We start from the raw sequence: 20062 nt of genomic DNA on the forward strand, positions 1-20062 counted from the left end.
CAATTGCATGAAGAAAGGCTGGAAGCTAATTTTTGGAGGGGGTGCCACTCTTATTCGGTGGCAACTATTATGCAGTGAATTGCTGTAATTAACTCATCCTGGGCAAAACAGTTAAAGGAGGGTTGAGCTTATAACCCCGTGTTTCTTTTAATGCAGGGTTGAGGAATGTCCGTTCCCTAGCAAGTCTGTTGTCAGTATTTGGTAATCCTCCTAGGCCTATTTTATTTATTTATTTATTTATTTATTTATTTATTTATTTATTTATTTATATCACTTGTATTCCGCCTTTCTTACCCGAGGGGACTCAAGGCGGCTTACAAATCTGGCAAAATTCAATACTAATAAACAACAATACAGTAGAATAAAACATGAAGCAATTAAAAAGAATTAGGCAATAAACAATAAAACAATATACAAATTTAAAACCTATAAAGTGCTTAAAACCATTCATCCAAAAAACCTGTGCATAATCCTTAATGCAGACCGAGTCAAAGCTGTCAGAGCTTATTCTTTAAACGCTGGACATAAGGGATAGGTTTATTCTTAAACCTATCTCTTTATGCCCAGCTCCCAGGGCCCAACCATAATTGGAAGTTAGCTCTTCCAAATGTTAACCATATTCTGTTAACCTGCACTCTTCCCATTCCTCTGACCACTCACACTTCTACATTTGGGAGGTGGAATGCATAATTGGTATAGAAGTACAGTGTCGAAGGAGTGTCAAAGGCTTGAGTATTTCTACTGGATGGAAAATGTGCATTTATGATGTTTGCTAATTTCAACATACTCCTCATGAATGCTGTCACATTTCTGTCATTTAGATAAGGAGTGCTCTGGCTTTAAATAAATGTGTAGAGAGTCAAAATATGGAATAGATACTTTAGGGTGGGTGGACAGAGGAACAAGAGTCGTGTTGTTTTTCCTCACTGATGTTGCAGACACCAGTTCCATTACAGATTGCTCAGATTATGACAAACATTTTAGAGGAAAAAATGCATCTTCCTCAGTGCCTAAATGCTGTGTTTTATAGCAATAATAATAATAATTTTATTTTTATACCTCACCTCCATCTCCCTGAAGGGACTCGGGGAGACTCACACATGGGACAAAAGGTCCACAAAAATAAAAGCAAAACAATAAATTAAAACAAAAAACACAATTAAAATAAAGCATAGCAAAACATAAAAATTAAATAAAAACACAATTAAATACAACATAAGGGTATAAAACAACAGCTTTAAAACTCGGTCAAACAATGCATGACAAAAAACCAATAACCAGAAATACTAAGATGGGCATGATCAGGCTATAATAAGGACTGGGCATAGGATAGTGCAAAATAGGATAGCATAGGGCCAGGGGATTGGAAGAAGTGCAGAGACAGAGAACTATCTGGCTAACTAGGGACTGGGCATTTATAAGCAGAGACTAGTCATTCTCAAATGCTTGTTGGAACATCCAAGAACATATGGCGTCAACGTATTTGAGACATTTCCCCAAGACATTGTTTGCACGCAACAACTGAGCAACAGTCAGGAAATATACATCCCCTCACATACCAATACTGCATTGACTGAGTATCACTCATTATTGGGTTGCTTAAAGCATGGGTGGAGGGAACATTCCTTGGTTCTACTGCCTGTGTACTGAAATGCCACTAGATGTTCCTGGGTTTTAAGTTTAAGACCTACACCTACATATAGGGACAAAAATACATGTGCCAAGTTGAGATCATAGTAAAAAAAAGATCCCATTCTTGTGCTGTCTGGGAAGATACTGTGTGGTATAGTATGGCAAAAAAGAGAAGCCTATAGAGCAGGCATCTTCAAACTGCGGCCCTCCAGCTGTTTGGGCCTTCAGCTCCCAGAAGCCCAAGCCAACTTGTTTAATGATCAGGAATTCTGGGAGTTGAAGGCCCAAACTATTGGAGGCCCACAGTTTGAGGATACCTGCTATAGAGTTATGATAACTGATCCCATTCATACATGATGGAATAGCATAATCAAAAACCACAATCCTGAACATTTATAGGCTTTAAGTATTCAGTTAGAGGAAGTAGATACATAACACTATATTTGGAGTATAGAAACTACCCACATTTTCAATTACACTATTAAAATAGATCTAGCTTATACCTAACTTCTAAATACCTAAAGGTAACAGATCCTGTCTGATCTTGGAAGCTAAGTAGGATTAGTCTTGGTTAGTTCTTGGATGCCAATGAATATTAGATATTTCTGTAGGCTGTGTTTCTGGGGAAGGAACTGGCAGAACCCTATCGGAGTATTTCTTGCCTAAGAAAACCATTTAAAATTGATTTGGTTGCCATAGGCACCCATAGCAATAAAATGTTAGCACAAAGAGAAAACATGATGCCTCCGAACATGTAGCTATTTCAAGCATGACAAATGTTTTCTTTAGCAACTTCTGATTTTTTTTTTGCAGATTTGTATCACTCTGAATCAACACAAAACAGCTTTGGTTCTACAGAAAACCACAGCTGCTTTTCATAAGAGCAAATTGGAGTCTGACTCTAAAGCTGCAACTGTAGAAATCCAAACTGTAGAGGTAAGAGTTCCATTTTACACTTTCTTGAATGAACATGAAAACATATTTAATATGTTAACATTTGGAAGAGTATCTGATAAAAGCTGCAGGGAAACATAGATCAGTGACGGAGCAGAACATTCAGAACCCGAAATTTCAAAGTAGGAATTGGAAAATCCTATGAAACATTGGAGGACACTTTTCTCATTTTGGCCACAGCTCTTTGGCAGTATGCTGCTTTGGCAGGGAGGGTGGACAGGATTTGTGCTGTTTTAATGGTGGGGTCCTCCTGTTGGATTCTTCACTGCCTGCCCACAGTGGTCCACAGCCAGCTTGCTTGTCTCCTCCTCTGAGGAGACAAGCAGGGTGGCAGCGAACAATTGAGAGAGAACAGACAGCAAAGTGGAGCTGGAGAAAGAAGCAAAAAAAGAAAAAAAAAGAAATTAGGAGCCCCATCTGCCAAATAGTTTTCATCACCACTGATACTTCTTTGCTCAGTTTCAGCTGGATCTCTCTGCCAAGTTTGAAAGGGCTGCTGATTTTTTGTTTTGTCTTGGTGGCGGCGGTGGCTCCCTGCTGCAGCAGTAGCAGCAGCAGCTGAGAGTAAAGCAAATAGGTTTATCTTTTAGACTTTCTCAACACAAGCCAAGCTCCAAGATCTGAGAGCTTATTCCGTGCTGGAAAATTCTGAAAGAACAACAGCCATCTTTGTTCCTCTGTTTGTTGAGGTTTTCCTCCACAGCTGACAGGTCATTTCTCTACTTTAGTGAGGAAGCAGCAAAGAGTTGCCGTTGCCATCATTTTTCTGCCCAGAAATTGGAAAATGCCACTGGAGAGAGTAGAAGAGGTTAGTCCTTCTTTTAGAGTGATAGAGTGGCAGGAAAATAGTGACAGTGGTCCCCGAGTTACAAATATCCGACTTACATACGACTCTTTGTTACTAACTTGTGGGGGGGGGGGGGGCTATATGGGCCTAGAAGTGGGGACACCAACCAGCAGTGCTGTATTTGAAAAGCACTTACATGGACAGGTAAAAATAAATAATATGTTAAGACAAACATATGTCCAAGTTGTTGTCGAAGGCTTTCATGGCCGGGATCACAGGGTTGTTGTATGTCTTTCGGGCTGTGTGGCCATGTTCCAGAAGTATTCTCTCCTGACGTTTCGCCCACATCTATGGCAGGCATCCTCAGAGGTTGTGAGGTATGGATAAATTAAGGAAAGGAAAGAATATATATCTGTATAGTCCAAGGTGTGGCAAGAGTTCTTTGTCACTGGGAGCCAGCATTAATGTTTCAGTTAATCACCCTAATTGGCATTGGAAATGTTTTGTCCCTTGCCTGGGGGCATCCTTTGTTCAGTCAAGTCCTTATTGTGTTGGTTCCCATCTACTGTTTTGATTTTGGAGTTTTGTAATACTGGTAGCCAGATTTTGTTCATTTTCATGGTTTCTTCCTTCCTGTTGAAGTTGTCCACATGCTTGTGGATTTCAATGGCTTCTCTGTGTAGTCTGACATGATAGTTGTTAGAATGGTCCAGCATTTTTGTGTTCTCAAATAGTATTCTGTGTCCAGGCTGGTTCATCAAATGCTCTGCTATGGCTGATTTCTCTGGTTGAATTAGTCTGCAGTGCCCTTCATGTTCTTTGACTCTTGTTTGGGCGCTGCGTTTGGTGGTCCCTATGTATACTTGTCCACAGCTGCATGGTATCCGGTAGACTCCTGCAGAGGAGAGAGGATCCTTCTTGTCCTTCGCTGACCGTAGCATTTGTTGGATTTGTTGGATTTTCTTTGTGGGTCTGTAGATAGTTTGTAGGTTGTGCTTTTTCATCAATTTGCCTATGCGGTCAGTAGTTCCCTTGATGTATGGTAAGAACACCTTTCCTCTGGGTGGATCTTTGTCTTGACTCTCATGGCTTGTTCTTGGCCTTGCAGCTCTTCTGATGTCTGTGGTGGAGTATCCATTGGCCTGTAGAGCCCAGTTTAGGTGGTTGAGTTCACCTTGGAGGAGGTGAGGTTCACAGATTCTTTGTGCACGGTCTGTCAGGGCTTTGATGAACCAGCCTGGACACAGAATACTATTTGAGAACTCTTGCCACACCTTGGACTATACACAGATATATATTCTTTCCTTTCCTTACTTAATTTATCCATACCTCACAACCTCTGAGGATGCCTGCCATAGATGTGGGCGAAACGTCAGGAGAGAATACTTCTGGAACATGGCCACACAGCCCGAAAGACATGCAACAACCATATGTCCAAGTTGCATTTAACGTAGAACTCCATGCAAAAAAATTTTTTTTTAGTTTTGCTTAGTATGGTGTAGGGTTAGAGCAAGCATGGACAAACATCAGACCTCCAGGTGTTTTGGACTTTACCTTCCACATTTTCTAACAGCCGGTAAGTTGGGTAGATTTTCTGGGAGCTGAAATTTAAATCACCTGGGGGCTGAAATTTGCCCATGTCTGGTTTCGAGCCACTGCCCCTGAGACAACAGGAAGTGAGAGGAAATCTACCCATAGGAAGGGAATATTCACTCCTATAAGAGTTATCATGGGAGAAAGGTGTCTCCACTGAAGGTTTATTGCCAAACTTTGTCTCCACGACAACCCAATATTTTAAAAATTCAGTTGTCACAGGGACAGAAAGAGAAATGAAATCTTCAGAATAGGCACAGACAACAAAGCAAACGATACAGGGGTGTTAACACTTCCCATTGCTGTCCAATACAAAATAATTGTGGCTGGAGTTACATTTTAAAAATGTTTATGTTCTGACTTACATACAAATTCATCTTAAGAACAAACCTAGAGAACCTATCTTGTTCATAACCTATATATATGGTAAGTTATAGTAAACGAAGGAAGAAACCTCTAAATCTGTTAATGAAAAGGCAGAATTGATAAAAGTAAGAGAAAGGGAGATCATAGATTCAGTGGAAGGGAAAAAGATCATGAATTCCTTCTCTGGAATGGGTGCAAATTGATAGTAACCCAAAGGATTGTGAATTGCTTCTCTATACTATCCAGAGAATTGTTGACAGCTAAAGCCTGGATATAATGTATAAGAAATAACAAGGTATTAGCTCTTTGACCAATAACAAAAGCTTGACTAAGTCATTTTGAGCATAGTGTATTCCTTTTCTAGTATAGTAATTTGTTTTGTTACTTTTATCATTACTTTTTATTATTGACCTTAGTAAGACTTACTCACAACCAAATGTATGTATAATTGCAGCCTTAAGTGCACATAGTAAAGTAACAGGGAGAACATTATCTCTTCTCCAAACAAAACTTTAAAATCCGTATAATCCTTCCTGTAGAAAGAGGAAGACCTGTTCCGTCTCCCAGGAGTTTGATTTTACAAGCTGCCCATAGTTGTAGAAATAGCACCTGTTTGCATTTGTTCCAGGGTTGCTGCAGATTCTGCAGCACTCTGATAGTTAGCCATTAGTAGAGTTTGTAGCCAGCTCAGCAAAGTCTTTGCTGCTTGCAGCTTGCAAATGTATCTTTTTGTTCTGGAGACCACCCCTTTTCCTAGGGAAAGAAGGTTCCATTTTGAGAAGCCCCTTGCCTTCTAGACTGAAGAAAAAAGATGTCAGATGTGCTTGTGTGGCCAAGCCAGACCAACTCTGACAAAGCCATCGTAAGTACTGATCTCTGCCTTTAAAACCAGTGCTGAGCATACATAAGGAAAGACCTGCTCTTTCTAAAAATAGTAGCTTAGCACTGGAGCAGAGAATATCTCAGGATTTCTCTGCCACTGGAAGAATCCCCCCACCATCACCCCATCTTCTCCTCGCAGAGGCCCTATTGCCTCCTTGTTCTTCCTTTTTCTACCAACGTAAGCAAAAAAGCCTTTTTTTGTTGTTTTTAATGTCCCTGGCAAGTCTGAGCTCATTTTGTGCTTTAGCCTTGCGAACCTTTTCCCTACAGGTGTTGGCTATACTTTTGAATTCTTCTTTGGTGATTTCTCCCCTTTTCCACTTCTTGTGCATGTCTCTTTTGAGTCTTAGCCCGGTTAGAAGTTCTTTGGACATCCATTCTGGCTTCTTCGAAGTTGTCTTTTTTTTTCTTTGTTGGCACTGTTTGCATTTGCGCCTTGAGTATTTCACTTTTAAAAAACTCCCATCCATCCTTAACTCCCTTGTCTTTTAATATTGGCGTCCATGGAATGCTGCTCAGTATTTCCTTCATTTTTTGGAAGTCAGCTCTCTTAAAGTCCAGAATGCGTGTTTGACTTGTCTTAGTTTCAGCCTTCCTTTGTATCGCAAACTGCAGGAGCACATGGTCACTTGCCCCTAAGGATCCGACCACTTCGACTGTATTGATCAGGTTTTCCACATTTGTTAAGATTAGATCAAGAGTAGCCGATCCCCTTGTTGCCTCTTCTACCTTCTGGACCATAAAATTGTCTGCAAGGCAAGTGAGGAATTTGTGGGACTTTGTACTCTTGGCTGAGTTTGTTTTCCAGCAGATATCGGGATAGTTGAAATCGCCCATGACTACTATATCTCTTCTTTGTGCTTGTTTGGTCAGCTGTTGACAGAATGCTTCATCAAGTCCTTCATCCTGACTCGGAGGTCTGTAGTAGACACCCACAACAAGATCTCTTTGAGTCCCGGTTCCCTTTATTCTTATCCAGATGCTTTCAAGCTGGTTTCCCGGATTACAGTTTTGCATTTCTTCTGCAACGTAACTGTTTTTGACATATAAAGCTACTCCCCCTCCTCTCCCCTTTGTTCTATTTCTGTGAAAGAGGTTATAGCCCTCAATGGCTACATTCCAGTGATGGGAGTCATCCCACCAGGTTTCAGTGATGCCTATGACATCATACATGTGGTGTACTAAAAGTTGGAATTGGTCTTGTTTATTTCCCATGCTCTGTGCATTAGTGTACAGATATATAAGCCCATGTGACCTTCCCCCGAGCTGTTTATTTGGGATTATTGTGCTCTCAGTACTTGATCCTTGCTGTGTTTGTGCAGCCCTCCGTTTAGCCTTTTGGCGGTGCCCTGTGGTCGTGGGTAATATAGTGTTCACCAGGCTGTTGTTCCCCTCCCCCAGTGGATCTAGTTTAAAGTGCGCCTGATGAGGTTTGTGAGTCTGTGCGCAAAAAGATGTTTTCTTCTTGTGTGAGATGCACTTGCCAGTAGGCCGTCCTCCTGGAAAAGTAGGCCATGGTCGAGGAAGTCAAAACTCTCCTGACACCATTTTTTGAGCCAGTTATTGACCTGGCTATTCAGGTCAATAGACCTGTACTATTTTTCCGGCCCTTGTAGAGCTGTGTCCTACAACGGGGAGGAGGGATGAAAAGATCACATGTACATTACACAGTTTTAGCTTTGTTCCCAGAGCTCAAAAATTGTTTGTGATCTTTTGAAAAGTATGCCTAGCGGTGTCATTGGTTCCTACATGAATCAACATAAGGTGGGGAGGGTGATGGGGCTTTAGGAGCCTGGTGAGCCTCTGAGTGATATGGTGTATTTTTGCCCCCGGGAGGCAGCATATTTCTTGAGCCATCCCATCCGGTCTGGAAATGATGGCTTCCGTTCCGCTAAGGAGGGAGTCACCTACTACCAAGACCTGTTTCCTTTGAGGACTGACAGGGTCCCTTTTGTGCAAGACAGTGTGTAAGTCCCCTGAAGAGTTTTCCAGTTGAAGTGAATTGTGTAGGTGTAAAGTATTGTCCTCTTCCTCGACATCCCCAGTGCATTCATCAATGACAATCCATTGAGATGCGTCCAAGAGCCCATCACTCTCCCAAGGGTGTTCCTTTTGCGCCTGGTCTACAATTGGGGATGGAGCATCTGCATGATTGTGTAAGTGTGAATGTGGTGATGCATCGCCCCTGTCAGGGCTATCCTCCATGCATTGATCAAGGGTGGCCCACTGAGTGGTATCTAAGTAACTGTGGTCCTCCACAAGATGTGTTTCCTGATCAGATATTAGTGGTGTAAGAATTTGGAATCTATTGTGTAAGTCAAGCTGAGCAGAAGTATTCTGCGGAGGCTGCCTGGTCCTGTGTTTCTTTCTACGGGTGACCTCCTTCCAAGTCTGAGGGTTGTGGACATTTGAATAGATCTCCCCATAAAATTCCTCATCATGCTGTTGGTGTGATGTAGGTTGTGTATCTAGAACAGTGTGTTGTACAGTGTCCAAGAAGAGCTCGAGTTCCTGAATGTCCTTAAGGGTCTTAATACGGTCCTCGAGTTGTTGAATCCTCTGCTCCATCAGTCATCTGTTTGCATTTGGAGCAGATGTAGTTGACTAGTTTTTGTGTGAAAAAGCAGAACATGCCACAGCTGGTGATGAGATTGGAAAGTTTTGCTTTTGTTGCATCTTTTGGTGAGTGAAGTGGCCTAGTGGGATCTTTATACAGTTAGGTAATATGCACACACTTTATGTGTAGACTGCCAAAAACCACCTCTTTCTGTGTTTGTTTATGTTGTTTTGTTTTCTGTATATACTGTAAAGGATAGTTAGTAAAGGTGTCTTTTTCGTGCGCACCGTTAGGCAAGTGTGACACTGGCTAAAATAGCTCCCCCAATCACTCAATTAACAGGGCACAATGCCTGCTGTCAATCAACTTAAGTACCTGGCTCTCTTTCAATACAACAGTCACACAACAGTTAGACTTTGACCACAGAAGCCAAGTCCACACTCAGTTTCCAATCTTGACCAAATCTTAGCCAAATCTTACCTGAAACCTGAAGTTCTACTGACTTCGCCTCAAAAACTAGCTTTGAGCTTAGATAGTTATAGACCTGTTCTTTCTGATAGCTCAGGGCTAGGGTAAAGAGGATCTCAGGATCTCTTCGCCTTTGGAGGAAGTTAAACCAGCAACTAAAGGGGAAAAGCAAGAAAGGAACATCTGCAAAGTTTTATAAGTTGACTGTTTATATTTGCATGCCAAGTCTGCCATGGACTTTGTGAAAATAAAATTTTGTTTGATTGTTCAGCTTGAAGTGCCTTTGGTTACTGGGATTTCCAGAGCTTCTAAGTAAGGCCCCCGCAGTTCACCTGGGCAAAGGAAGAAGCACATCTTAAAGCTTTAAAAGGGTGTGTCGGCATAAGACCATTTATTTGATGATGATGATGATGATGATTTTATTTCTTACCCACTGCTCCTTGTGGCTCAAGGGAGACCACCCTAAAGTTTTTGGACCTTAGGACTATAACAATAATTATTAATTCTGAAAGACAGCAATAGCATTCCACAAGGTGGAGCAATAGTCAGGTTCTATAAGATACCTTGATATGTTCATATATATCTTCCATAATCATCAGCAAAATAATATGAAGAGGCACAGTGCTTACACAGATTACACTACCTTGATAAAGTAGGTCAACATTTCTCATTCTTTCTGCACATATAAGCAGAAATGAGGAGGGGCTAGTAATGTTTTCTCTGATGGTTCCTCTTACCTCTTAAATGCATCCAGTGCTTGCCCTTTGAAAGCTCTGGGTTCAGATGAACTGGATTGCAGCAGTTAAGTGTCTGTTGCTGTTGTATAACTAAGAAGACTTGAACGATCAATTGCATGATGTCTTGAATATTTTCCTGTTCCTGTGCATTGTGTTGATAGTCTTTCATAGTGCTTTGAACAAGCTTGTGGCAGACAGGCAAAATACTCATTCTTCGTTTCTGTGGGAGACAAATGCCACATATGTGCCTTCTGTGATCTTAACATAGGGGTTCATTGAGAGTACTACAACATTGTTCCTTGGATTAGAATATGTTGCCCTTGTTAACATGCATGTACATTTTTTTAAAAAGCCACATGAATGTTGGCAGTTTTTGTGTGTTTTTTGTATTCAGCATAGCTTTAAATCAGGAACTCAAGTATTATCATAAGCAACTACAGTTGTTTGATTTGCTTAATGAAAATGAGTAGCAAATGTGTGTTTTTATGACCCATATGGAACAGTCAGGGGGATTGTTAGCCCCATCTGCTCATCAGAAAATTGGCACTGTCACCTTTGTGTTTGACAACTGTTTTGAGAGAGACTTGTTAATTGTCTTGCTGAGTGTGATTTTTTGGTACATGTGCTGTGCACATTTGGGGAAAAATCCACAAAGTACTACTCAAAACATACATCACAGTTTTTATGTTAGAACACCTTTCAAGAACATAGCAGTCCTGTTTCCTTCTGCCTGTATTGTTCATCTGTAATAATCTGGGACAAATGTGAGCTTGTGTGTTACTTCAGATCAGTATTCCAAGAAATGCTGCCCCACAATTAATTCCCCTGTTTCTCTTAATGTGAGTGGAACAACTTGTGATTCAAAAATATGGGAAATTTTCAATGCTCTATGGAATATCTATTTGAAATTACAGGTAACAGGTATCAGATAAATTGCAAATAAAGTGCGTAATAGTTCCAAGGTTGCAAAGCAAGGACCAAGTTTATTATTCTTTAGAAGCCTTAATGTAGCTATACTTCATGTAAAGAAGCTTTTTCTTCAGAGAAGTTGTTTTTCTGATTGATAAGAGATACATGTATTTACTTGCTGGTTACCAGTGGTCCCTCTAGCCCAGCAGATTAAGCTAGAACCTCCAGTGTGATCTGAAATGATTGCCTGGATTAGATCTCCTGAAGTTGTGACCCACTTTGTGAAATGCTATTCATCTCCCATGTATGTGGGCTGCTGGGTATTTGCCACCCTCCAGTTGTTGCAGTCTGATACTGATAGTTAGGAGATTAATTGAATTCGTGGTTGACCATCAGATTTTGTCATTGGCCTGTTTTTTTCTGGCAGATCACAGTTTCAGAGGCCATATTCTTATCATGTTTGTTTGTGAAGTCAGCAAGGTTTTTTTTTTACAAATACTGTAAAAAGAGTGTAATCAATTTGCACTGCTTCTATTTGTTATAGCACCAGGTTATGGAGTTGGAAAAAGAAAAACACATGCTTTTGGAAAAGTGTAAAGAATTAATGCGGAAAGCTGAACAAGCTTGTGGTCTCCGAGCAGGTGAAAAGGTTCCAGCAGCATTAAGCGAAGTAAGTACCACAACAGAGGATATATTCTTCCTCTTTTTTCTCTGTGCCACCCCCCCCCCCCCAATTTTATCTTTTTTTAGAATTAAAACTATATTCACTATTAATCTTCTTTCATGTTTCTGGAATATTTCCATTCTGAAAAATCAACTTCTACATTTTCTGTAGAAGTTAAAATGTTTATAATATATAGTAGTCTAGTAGATATACTATCCAGCCCAGATACTTTGACAATCTTATTCTTTTTTAATTGCTTCAAATTTCTCTCTCTTCTATCAGGCCCCTGTTTTCCTTGGCCCTCCTCTGAACATGCGGATGCAGTGGCCTACCGTATCCCCAGGCTGAGAGGAGCGCTGAGGAAGAGACACAGCGCTGGCAAGCACTCTCTGGAGAGCATTCCCCAGTGCCGTGTTTCTCCTTCTCTGAGCCTTGGGAAGGTGGGATGCCTTTCCCAGTCTTCAAGGAGAAGTGGGGGAGAAGCACGGCGCTGGCAAGATGACTATTGCCAGCCATGTATTGTTCTTTCTCCTCTGAGCCTTGGGAAGGCAGGCCTTCCCTGGATTCAGAGGAAAATGGGGAGAAACACGGTGCTGGAGAAAGGGTTCTTGCCAGTTTTGTGTTTCTCCTTCTCCTCTGTAGCTTGGGAAGGCGCAGGTGCACCTTTCCCAGACTTAGTGGAGAAGCTGGGGAGAAACATGGTGCTGCCGAGAACGCTCTTGAGAGCGCTATGTGTCTCCTCCGGTTTTCCTCGGAGTCCGGGGAAGGCCCACCTTTACAAGGCTCAGAGAAGAAGGAATAACACAGCTCTGATGATAGCCATCTTGCCAGCACCGTGTTTCTCTCCCGCTTCTCCTTGAAGACTGGGAAAGGTGTCCCGCCTTCCCAAGGCTCAGAGGAGAAGGAGGAATACAGTGCTGGTGAATGCTCTCTGGAGAGTGCTCATCAGTGCCGTGTCTCTGCCTCAGCGCTCCTCTCAGCCTGGGGCATCCACATATATAAATATATAAAATAGATATAGAAATCAAGTATTTACTGATAATAATTCATAAAGAAATTTATTTATTTTAAAACAATTATTTGGTATACATATCATTTTACCATTTATTACAAATTAAAGTAAATTTGCATACTAATGAAATATATGTGTTTGTTTCATTTTTTTGTAAATAATTAAATCTTAGGTGAATATTTGATACTGCAGGACAGAGCATCTTCAGCTTTTTCAGATTTGATCAATATTTTCATTGTATCATTGTCAATACAGCTTTGCATAAATATGTAGTACAAAATGGCAGAATATGTTTACATCTGTTTCAGAAATTTTTGGAAATTCTGTCTTAATCCCAAGCCGAAATGTATTTCATGCATTTTTTTCCTATGAAACACAAGTTTTAAACCTATATCACTTGATAACATGGCAGTTTTTTTTAACTTTCAATGGCAAATGACTGACATCTTTTATTTATATTAACTATGGTTTAAGAACCCAACTTTGTTTTTTAGAATAAAAATGTGAAGTTCTTCTGAAACTGTCTCCAGGCACTTCAGATGCTCAATAATAATTCTTACAATTAAATCTTTGGCGAAGTTATTTTCAATTATAAAATCATCTGTAACTGTAGACATTTCTCAGGAACTGTTTTCCACCCTATACTTCCATATGCTATTTTTTAAATAAAACTATGCATTCTGTCTTTTTAGCATACATATGTTACATTTTCTTCCTTGAATCAACATGCTTCATTGAGTTTTTGAAAATATCCAACAAATAACAGTTTCGAAAGCTTTAAGAATTTGAAAAATTAACAAAATTTTATTTTTGCTTAGTCGAAAATATAACAATTTCATCTTTCAATTTCAATAATCTGTCTAAACTTCATCCTCTTGAGAGCTACTGTACCACTGCATGTAATAATAAGCTTTGGTAATGGGGGTCCTTCTCTTTGCAAAGATTTCAAAACAAATTTGAAGTGTTCGTAGACATTTTTGAAAGCCTATTTGGCATTAACTACCCATACATTTTTTTTCTGTTAAATTACTGGCCAATATATATTTTTTAATCTTTATTCCATGTTTCCCCGAAGCATCTGTTTGTATATTATGTCCAAAGTGTTAGGCCGACCATATTATATAGTATTTTACATATTCATCTTCTAAATTTTAATTTCAAGACAATTGTATCCTTTTAAAATTACATGATCATGTTATTACACACTTCTAAATACAAATAATTTTCTCTTCCTTACCTTGTTTAACTCTCTTTTAAGTTATGAATAAGCAAACCAGTTGAGATCTGTACCCTCTTTAAAAAAGCTCTTTCTTGACAAAATCCTTCTCCTTCTAAAAACAAAAGATAGTTCTCTCTTGAAAAACACTTCCTATGTGAAGGTAAATAGTAATATATTAGGGAAAAGCCATTGTTTGTATGTCACAGGAGAGCCTTTCTGATAACAGGATTTTTGGATCCAGCATGTACCGTGTCTTAGTCATACGGTACTAGAGATAACCATACCAACAAAATCTTAAGTCATGACCCTTCAGATCCAAAAGTCTCTCATCTCTAAGCAAAATCCATTCTTTCATCCACACAAAACAACAGGCCTCGCAATACAGTTTATACTGGGCATTCCTAAACTACTTCTATGCAGTGGATTTCCATGGTCAAGTAGGGATTTCAACCCTGTTCCCCAGAGTGTCCATGGGCACAACAAATGTATGCGTAACTAGAAGAGATTCTCTCATACTTCTCTCCAGCCCAACTTTTCTTGATTTTAAATACTAAGTGTTTTCAGGTACTAAAAGCACACGCATGCATATATTTGAGATTTGGTAAACTATCTAGGTTCACAAATGGGTTTAAATGAACTGTGATATTTGTGAAGCCTTGGATTTTGAGGAGGGAGACGAAGATGATCTTTGGAGTGGCAGGAGAAAGAGTCTTGTCAGTATTGTGGCACTGATCTTGAGAAATGCTTGGTGTCCCATCAAGGCTCAGCCCAACTATAAAAAGCTCTTTGTTCTTTTTAAGCATATAGCAATTCCTGCTTGCACTGAAGTGCAGGGAGACTTGGCAGCTAGACATTTCATTGTTTTTCAAGTGTTTGTGAGATTTAGGAGGTTCCAGAGAATGAAAGAAACTGTTGCCAAAGCCCCCCCCCCCCCCCAAAAAAAAAAAAAAGGTAAGCTCAACACCAGTGAGTTGGAAAGCATAACTTTGGGGTCCCTGTAGATGCTGGAGCACAAGTCTACATGAAGAGAAAGCAGAGCTTCCATTCATAGGAAAGAGAAGTATTTCTACGTACCCTAACATAAATGTTTGCATTGCCATTACCATATTATTTGACAGAAACTTGATACAAATGTTCTTTTCTTGTAGGCACTCAAAAGTAGTCCAAATTCAGTGGAAGAAATTGATGCTTTGCTGAGTGAAGAGAAGTCTAGAGCTTCCTGCTTCACGGGCCTCAGCGCTTCTGTATGTATTTCCAGTGTTTGACTCCCACACTGTACTAGGTTGCTTAGTGATAATAATAATAATACTAAACTAAGCAGCAGGAACAAAATGTGTTGTAAATGCCTGTATATTAGAATTTTTAAAAGTATTTTTTTAAAATTAAGGACCAATGTGTTCTATGCTGCTTCTGTTCTTTAAGAAAAAAGAGGAGGAGGAGCGGGAGGGAGGGAAGATGTGAAAAAGCAAGAGAGAGAAAATTCACTCTGGCTTTTACAATAATTTATAGAAGCAGACTTGTTTCTTTAATACTGGGCTGACACGTATCCTGTGTAGTCTGTTTACCCGCATGCCCCTTTTGCTTATAAAATCAGGTTCTCTTGTTTGCATAAAATAAGAATTAACGATTCAACTGTATGCTGATCTATTTTAGTGAGCCGGCTAAACTCCACCTTGACCAGCGTTTCTCAACCTGTGGATTGGGACCCCTTGTGAGGGGGTGTCAAAGAGGTCGCCAAAGACCATCAGAAAACACATTCACATTTGGGCATATTGCGTACCCGTGCCAAGTTTGGTACAGATCCATCATAGTTTGAGCTTTCTGGATGTAGGTGAATTACAACTCCAAAACTCAAGGTCAATAACCTTCCAGTATTTTCTGTTGGTCATGGGAGTTTTGTGTGCCAAGTTTGGTTCGATTCCATTGTTGGTGGAGTTCAGAATGCTCTTTAATTGTAGGTGAACTATAAATCCCAGCAACTGCAACTCCCAAATGACAAAATCAATCACCTTCTACCCCACCAGTATTTAAATTTGGGTGTATCGGGTGTTCGTATCAAATTTGGTCCAGTGAATGAAAATACATCCTGCCTATCAGCTATTTAGATTACGATTCATAACAGCAGCAAAATTACAGTTCTGAAGTAGCAAGGAAAATAATTTTATGGTTGGGGGTCACCATAACATGAGGAACTGTATCAAGGGGTCATGGCATTAGGAAGGTTGAGAACCACTGATCTTGACAGAAGCTTTCACTTCTCCCCCCTCCCCCCAAGTCCTGTTTTGTTTGCTGAGTTTTGTCATTTGTGTTAACACAAGAAATGTTGTAACTGCAATATCATGTGTCCAGGACTAACAACTAAATGCTAAGGTTACATACAGTTCCAGAACCTGATAATATCTTCTTAAACAACAAACATGCTTTGGCTACATTCTGTGCTGGTCACACAGACCACAGATATGGATTATCATGTATGCCTTAGATATTGCATATGAGTACTTCGTTGTTCCCTGTGTGTAACTCTGAAGGTCTATAAAATACTGATGCTTAGAACCTGACCAGCGCTGTATGTAGGTTGGACTGAAAGTAGTGCTGGGACTTGGTAGATTCTTTGGGCAAAGTTATTGTTTGTTGTCTGTTTGCTTTCTTGCTCAGTTTCAGGGTTCATTCACTGCTATTGCTTCCATCTTGTATTTAATCAGAGTGGATTCCATTTTAAACTGATAGGTTTTCCATTCTGGTGTGTAATTTGAGACTGTGTTTATTGGAAATTCAGCAGTGCCTTCAATTTTTGTAACTTAAGCTAGAAAAGTTTTTGGGATTATGAATATAAACGATGTATGCATTACTAGTTCAAGCTAATATTTTAAATGGGCTGTCCATTGAAGAGTCTGAACAGTAAGTAGGTGCTCTGAATTACTTCCCATCTCATAGTCTGATAAGGACCCGCACCTATAACTGGCTTCTCTCGAAGCCATTTCAAATGAAATTATGTTTTTGCTTCGGGGAGGGATACAGTGGGACACAATCAAGGATAACCCAAGTTACTTAAGTGCTATATAGGTCAAATGTGCTAATTGTAGTCCAGTGGAAGGGTTTCACCTTTGTTAGGAGTCATTTGGCCTAGCCCTGAATATGTTTCAAGTTACTTAGGCAGACATTGACCTGAATTCTGTTGCTCATCCTAGCTAGAAAATTAATCCTTGAATCAGTTGGATTTATGTACCTGTCGATTCAGCTGGACTCTAGTTGGAAGTGACCAACAGGATCCGTGCTTTTGGCAGTGCATGCCCTGGGAAGTAGCCAAGGAAACAATGGAAAGATTTATCAGAAGTAATGAAATTAATGTTGGCTGACTTACAATTCTTTTAAAAAGGCAGAAAGGCAAAAAATTTAACCTTTTTTTCTAAGAAGGCTCTTTGTGGTTTTAAACTTGAGTCCTAAACTCCTCAAAGCAAGTGGTAATGGATTTTAAACTTTGAGTGGGAGAAGGTTTGTATCAGAGAATAAACTTCAGGTCTGTAGGAGGGCATTCATGTTCTACTGTGTTCACTGGGCAAGTTCAGTGATCTTTCTCTTAAACCAAATTCCTCATTGTACTGCTACAGTCGTGGTCTGCTCATGCATGGCTTGTATCTCTCATGGAGCTGAGTATATTTCAATCCCTGTATCTGTGGAGATATGTTCTGATACTTTGTGTGAATATGTAAAACTGCAGATAATAGCGGACCTTATTGAAATGATGGACCACAGAGTTGCCCTGGAGCTCCTAGAAAATGCCTAGAGAGGGCATATTTTGTTGAGCATTGATATATGAAACCCCAGATCCAGTGGATACATGGATTATACTGTATAGCACCAGGCAGCTCCCCCTTCTCCTCTTTCATCTCAACCATTGCTGACAAATTTGGCCAAAGCTGAGATACTATTTTCCACTTGTGTGAGTTTTGTTGGCAAACTCCGGAGCATCTCAAGAGTTACCTTCTCTTAAAGATAAGGAAAATTGAAAAAGCTGAGCTGAGAAGTAAAAGGGGTTTGCAAGCCCTCCCTTCTTCATTGTACCAGAGGGCTTCATACATTTTTTTGGTATGTGAACAACTAATAGAAAATACGGTATTCTCAGGATGGATGAGAGGATCAATCCACAACATCTGGGTTTTTCACATCTCAAACCTAACTGGCAGGAAATAAAAAAAATAAAGACATTGTGAATTGTTCCTCCCATCATCCCAGAATAACTATTCTTGGTGAGTATGACTTCTCATTTTGCATGACTTGCATTATGTTATCCATTTGGAGGATTCTTTCAGGAAGGTTACCTTATTCCTACCAGGTTGTTGAAGAATGTAAAAAAAGGACAGAAGAAATTGAACATATGACACAGCAGCTAGAGAAGGATCAAAAAGAGTTGGAGAATTATAGGAAAAATATTTCACAGGTATTTTGCATGGATTATTATTTTCATTATTTTCACTGGTATATTTGTACTAAAAGAAATTCTATTAAAGGTACAGTAGTGTATAATGACCAAATTCTGGTACCAAATGCTGTCAGTTAAGTATTTCTGTGTATGAATGCCAGGTTGCAAGAGCTAAAGTCTGTATCTGCAGGAGAACCAAAAATTATGGGCACATGTTTACACCAGTCCTCTCCTTCTTTCACTGCTACTCTGGTGCAAAACAATCCACAATATGATAAAGCACCATCCATACTTAAAATGCCAGGTATTAAGAGCTGAAAAGGCAATGGCAACACTGAGTGCAAACATGAACAGAATTGGCTCATGCAAATTTCTAATCCGAGTGAAAAAAAAAGTGTGAAATTGGTGGACTGTTACTGCGCAAGTGTTTCACCTGTACAATAGCTTTCAGAAACCACTGCTTGATGATGATTGTAGTTCATGTCTATGCATGCTGCCAGCATCTAGGGCAGGGCTGTCAAACTCATTTTCATCAAGGTTTATGGTTGCCGTCAAAGTGCTATTGAATCCATGGACAGAGAATCCGTGCCTACAGAGGGCCAACTATATTTTTTCACATAGTGGTCGTTGCTCTTCAGTTTTTATGCCATATGGGTCCCCAGATTTTATTGAATGACAGCTCCCATAACTTGATTATCCGTCACGTGGATTGGGGATAATGGGAATTACGACGCAACAGCATTTGTGGCTCTGATGTTAGAGAAAGGTTAAAGAGCATTTTGAAGTCTGACATCATCTCCCCAAACCTTGTATCTAAATTCAAATCCCACTATCCTGACTGAACAGAACAAATTGCAGCCTTCCAGATGTTACTGTATCCCCAACTTTTATCAGCTGTAGTCATGATGAGGAATTCTGGAGAGCCACATAAAATGACATGGTGGGACGGATTTGGCCCGTGGGCTTTGTGTTTGATACATGTGATCTAGGGCATGGTGGAATTTCAAAATGGTGTAGCACAGGCTCCCCTATTTTATACATCAACTGGATGTGCAGTATGCCATCTTCTCTTTGCCCTCTTGCCCACTTCCTTGGCCCCGGTTTATATCTGGCATAGCTCCTTGGTGCACCTATACTTTCCCACACTGCTGCCAGAGGTGAGGATGATGATTAGGGGCATTAGCAATATATTACATATTGGAAACTTCAAGTGAATGGTTATTCAATAACTACGTGTGGAATCTGATTGCTTTTGGTTTTGATATCCTGTTAACATGTTATGAGTCTCCTTTATTTTTAGGTTAAGGAAAAGTGGCTAAATCCTTTGAAACAGTTGGTTGACCAAATCAATGAAAGGTTTAGCAGCTTTTTTAGCTCTATGCAGTGTGCAGGGGAAGTGGATCTTCACACAGAAAATGAGGTATGATTATCTGGATTATATATTGTTTAATGAAGAGAAGTAATCTCTCCCTTGGGTGTCTGAATTTTAACACCTCAATTAAAAGAGGAGAAATAATCTTCATATCTGATTGCTTTTGGATATCATTGCTTCGGAAATAGTTATGGGAAGGTTGTAGCACACTTTCTTTAGAAGTATAAACTGTTTTTCCCTGAATGGAATTAGCAATAGCATACACATCTGAACACTTATCTGATGCAACACTATTAGCAATTTCAATTGCAGATCACAAACACTCCACATTTGTTCCCAATTTTTTGTGTTTAGTTATTATGCTAAGAAATGGCATTCAAAACAAGCATATGCAGATGAAAAGAGCAGAGCTGTGCGAAGGCTGCGGGACACAGTTTTCCATAACCATGTTGAATTTGATAACGTAAACAAAGGTAGGCTGCAATCCCAT

The 20062-nt window shown here is 39.9% G+C and overlaps 1 protein-coding gene across 1 annotated transcript in view; it reads left to right on the top strand.

Annotated features, from left to right (window-relative positions):
* Nucleotides 1-20062, top strand: part of smc5 (structural maintenance of chromosomes 5) — a 68686-nt gene that overhangs the window by 39399 nt on the left and 9225 nt on the right. Inside the window, exons 17-21 of the mRNA XM_008103295.3 lie at nt 2446-2568; nt 11430-11555; nt 14929-15024; nt 18114-18218; nt 19501-19620. Coding sequence (XP_008101502.1) covers nt 2446-2568; nt 11430-11555; nt 14929-15024; nt 18114-18218; nt 19501-19620 — 570 coding nt within the window. The remainder of the gene's footprint in view (nt 1-2445; nt 2569-11429; nt 11556-14928; nt 15025-18113; nt 18219-19500; nt 19621-20062) is intronic.

This window comes from Anolis carolinensis, chromosome 2, assembly GCF_035594765.1.
Source record: "Anolis carolinensis isolate JA03-04 chromosome 2, rAnoCar3.1.pri, whole genome shotgun sequence".
Lineage (NCBI taxonomy): Eukaryota > Metazoa > Chordata > Lepidosauria > Squamata > Dactyloidae > Anolis > Anolis carolinensis.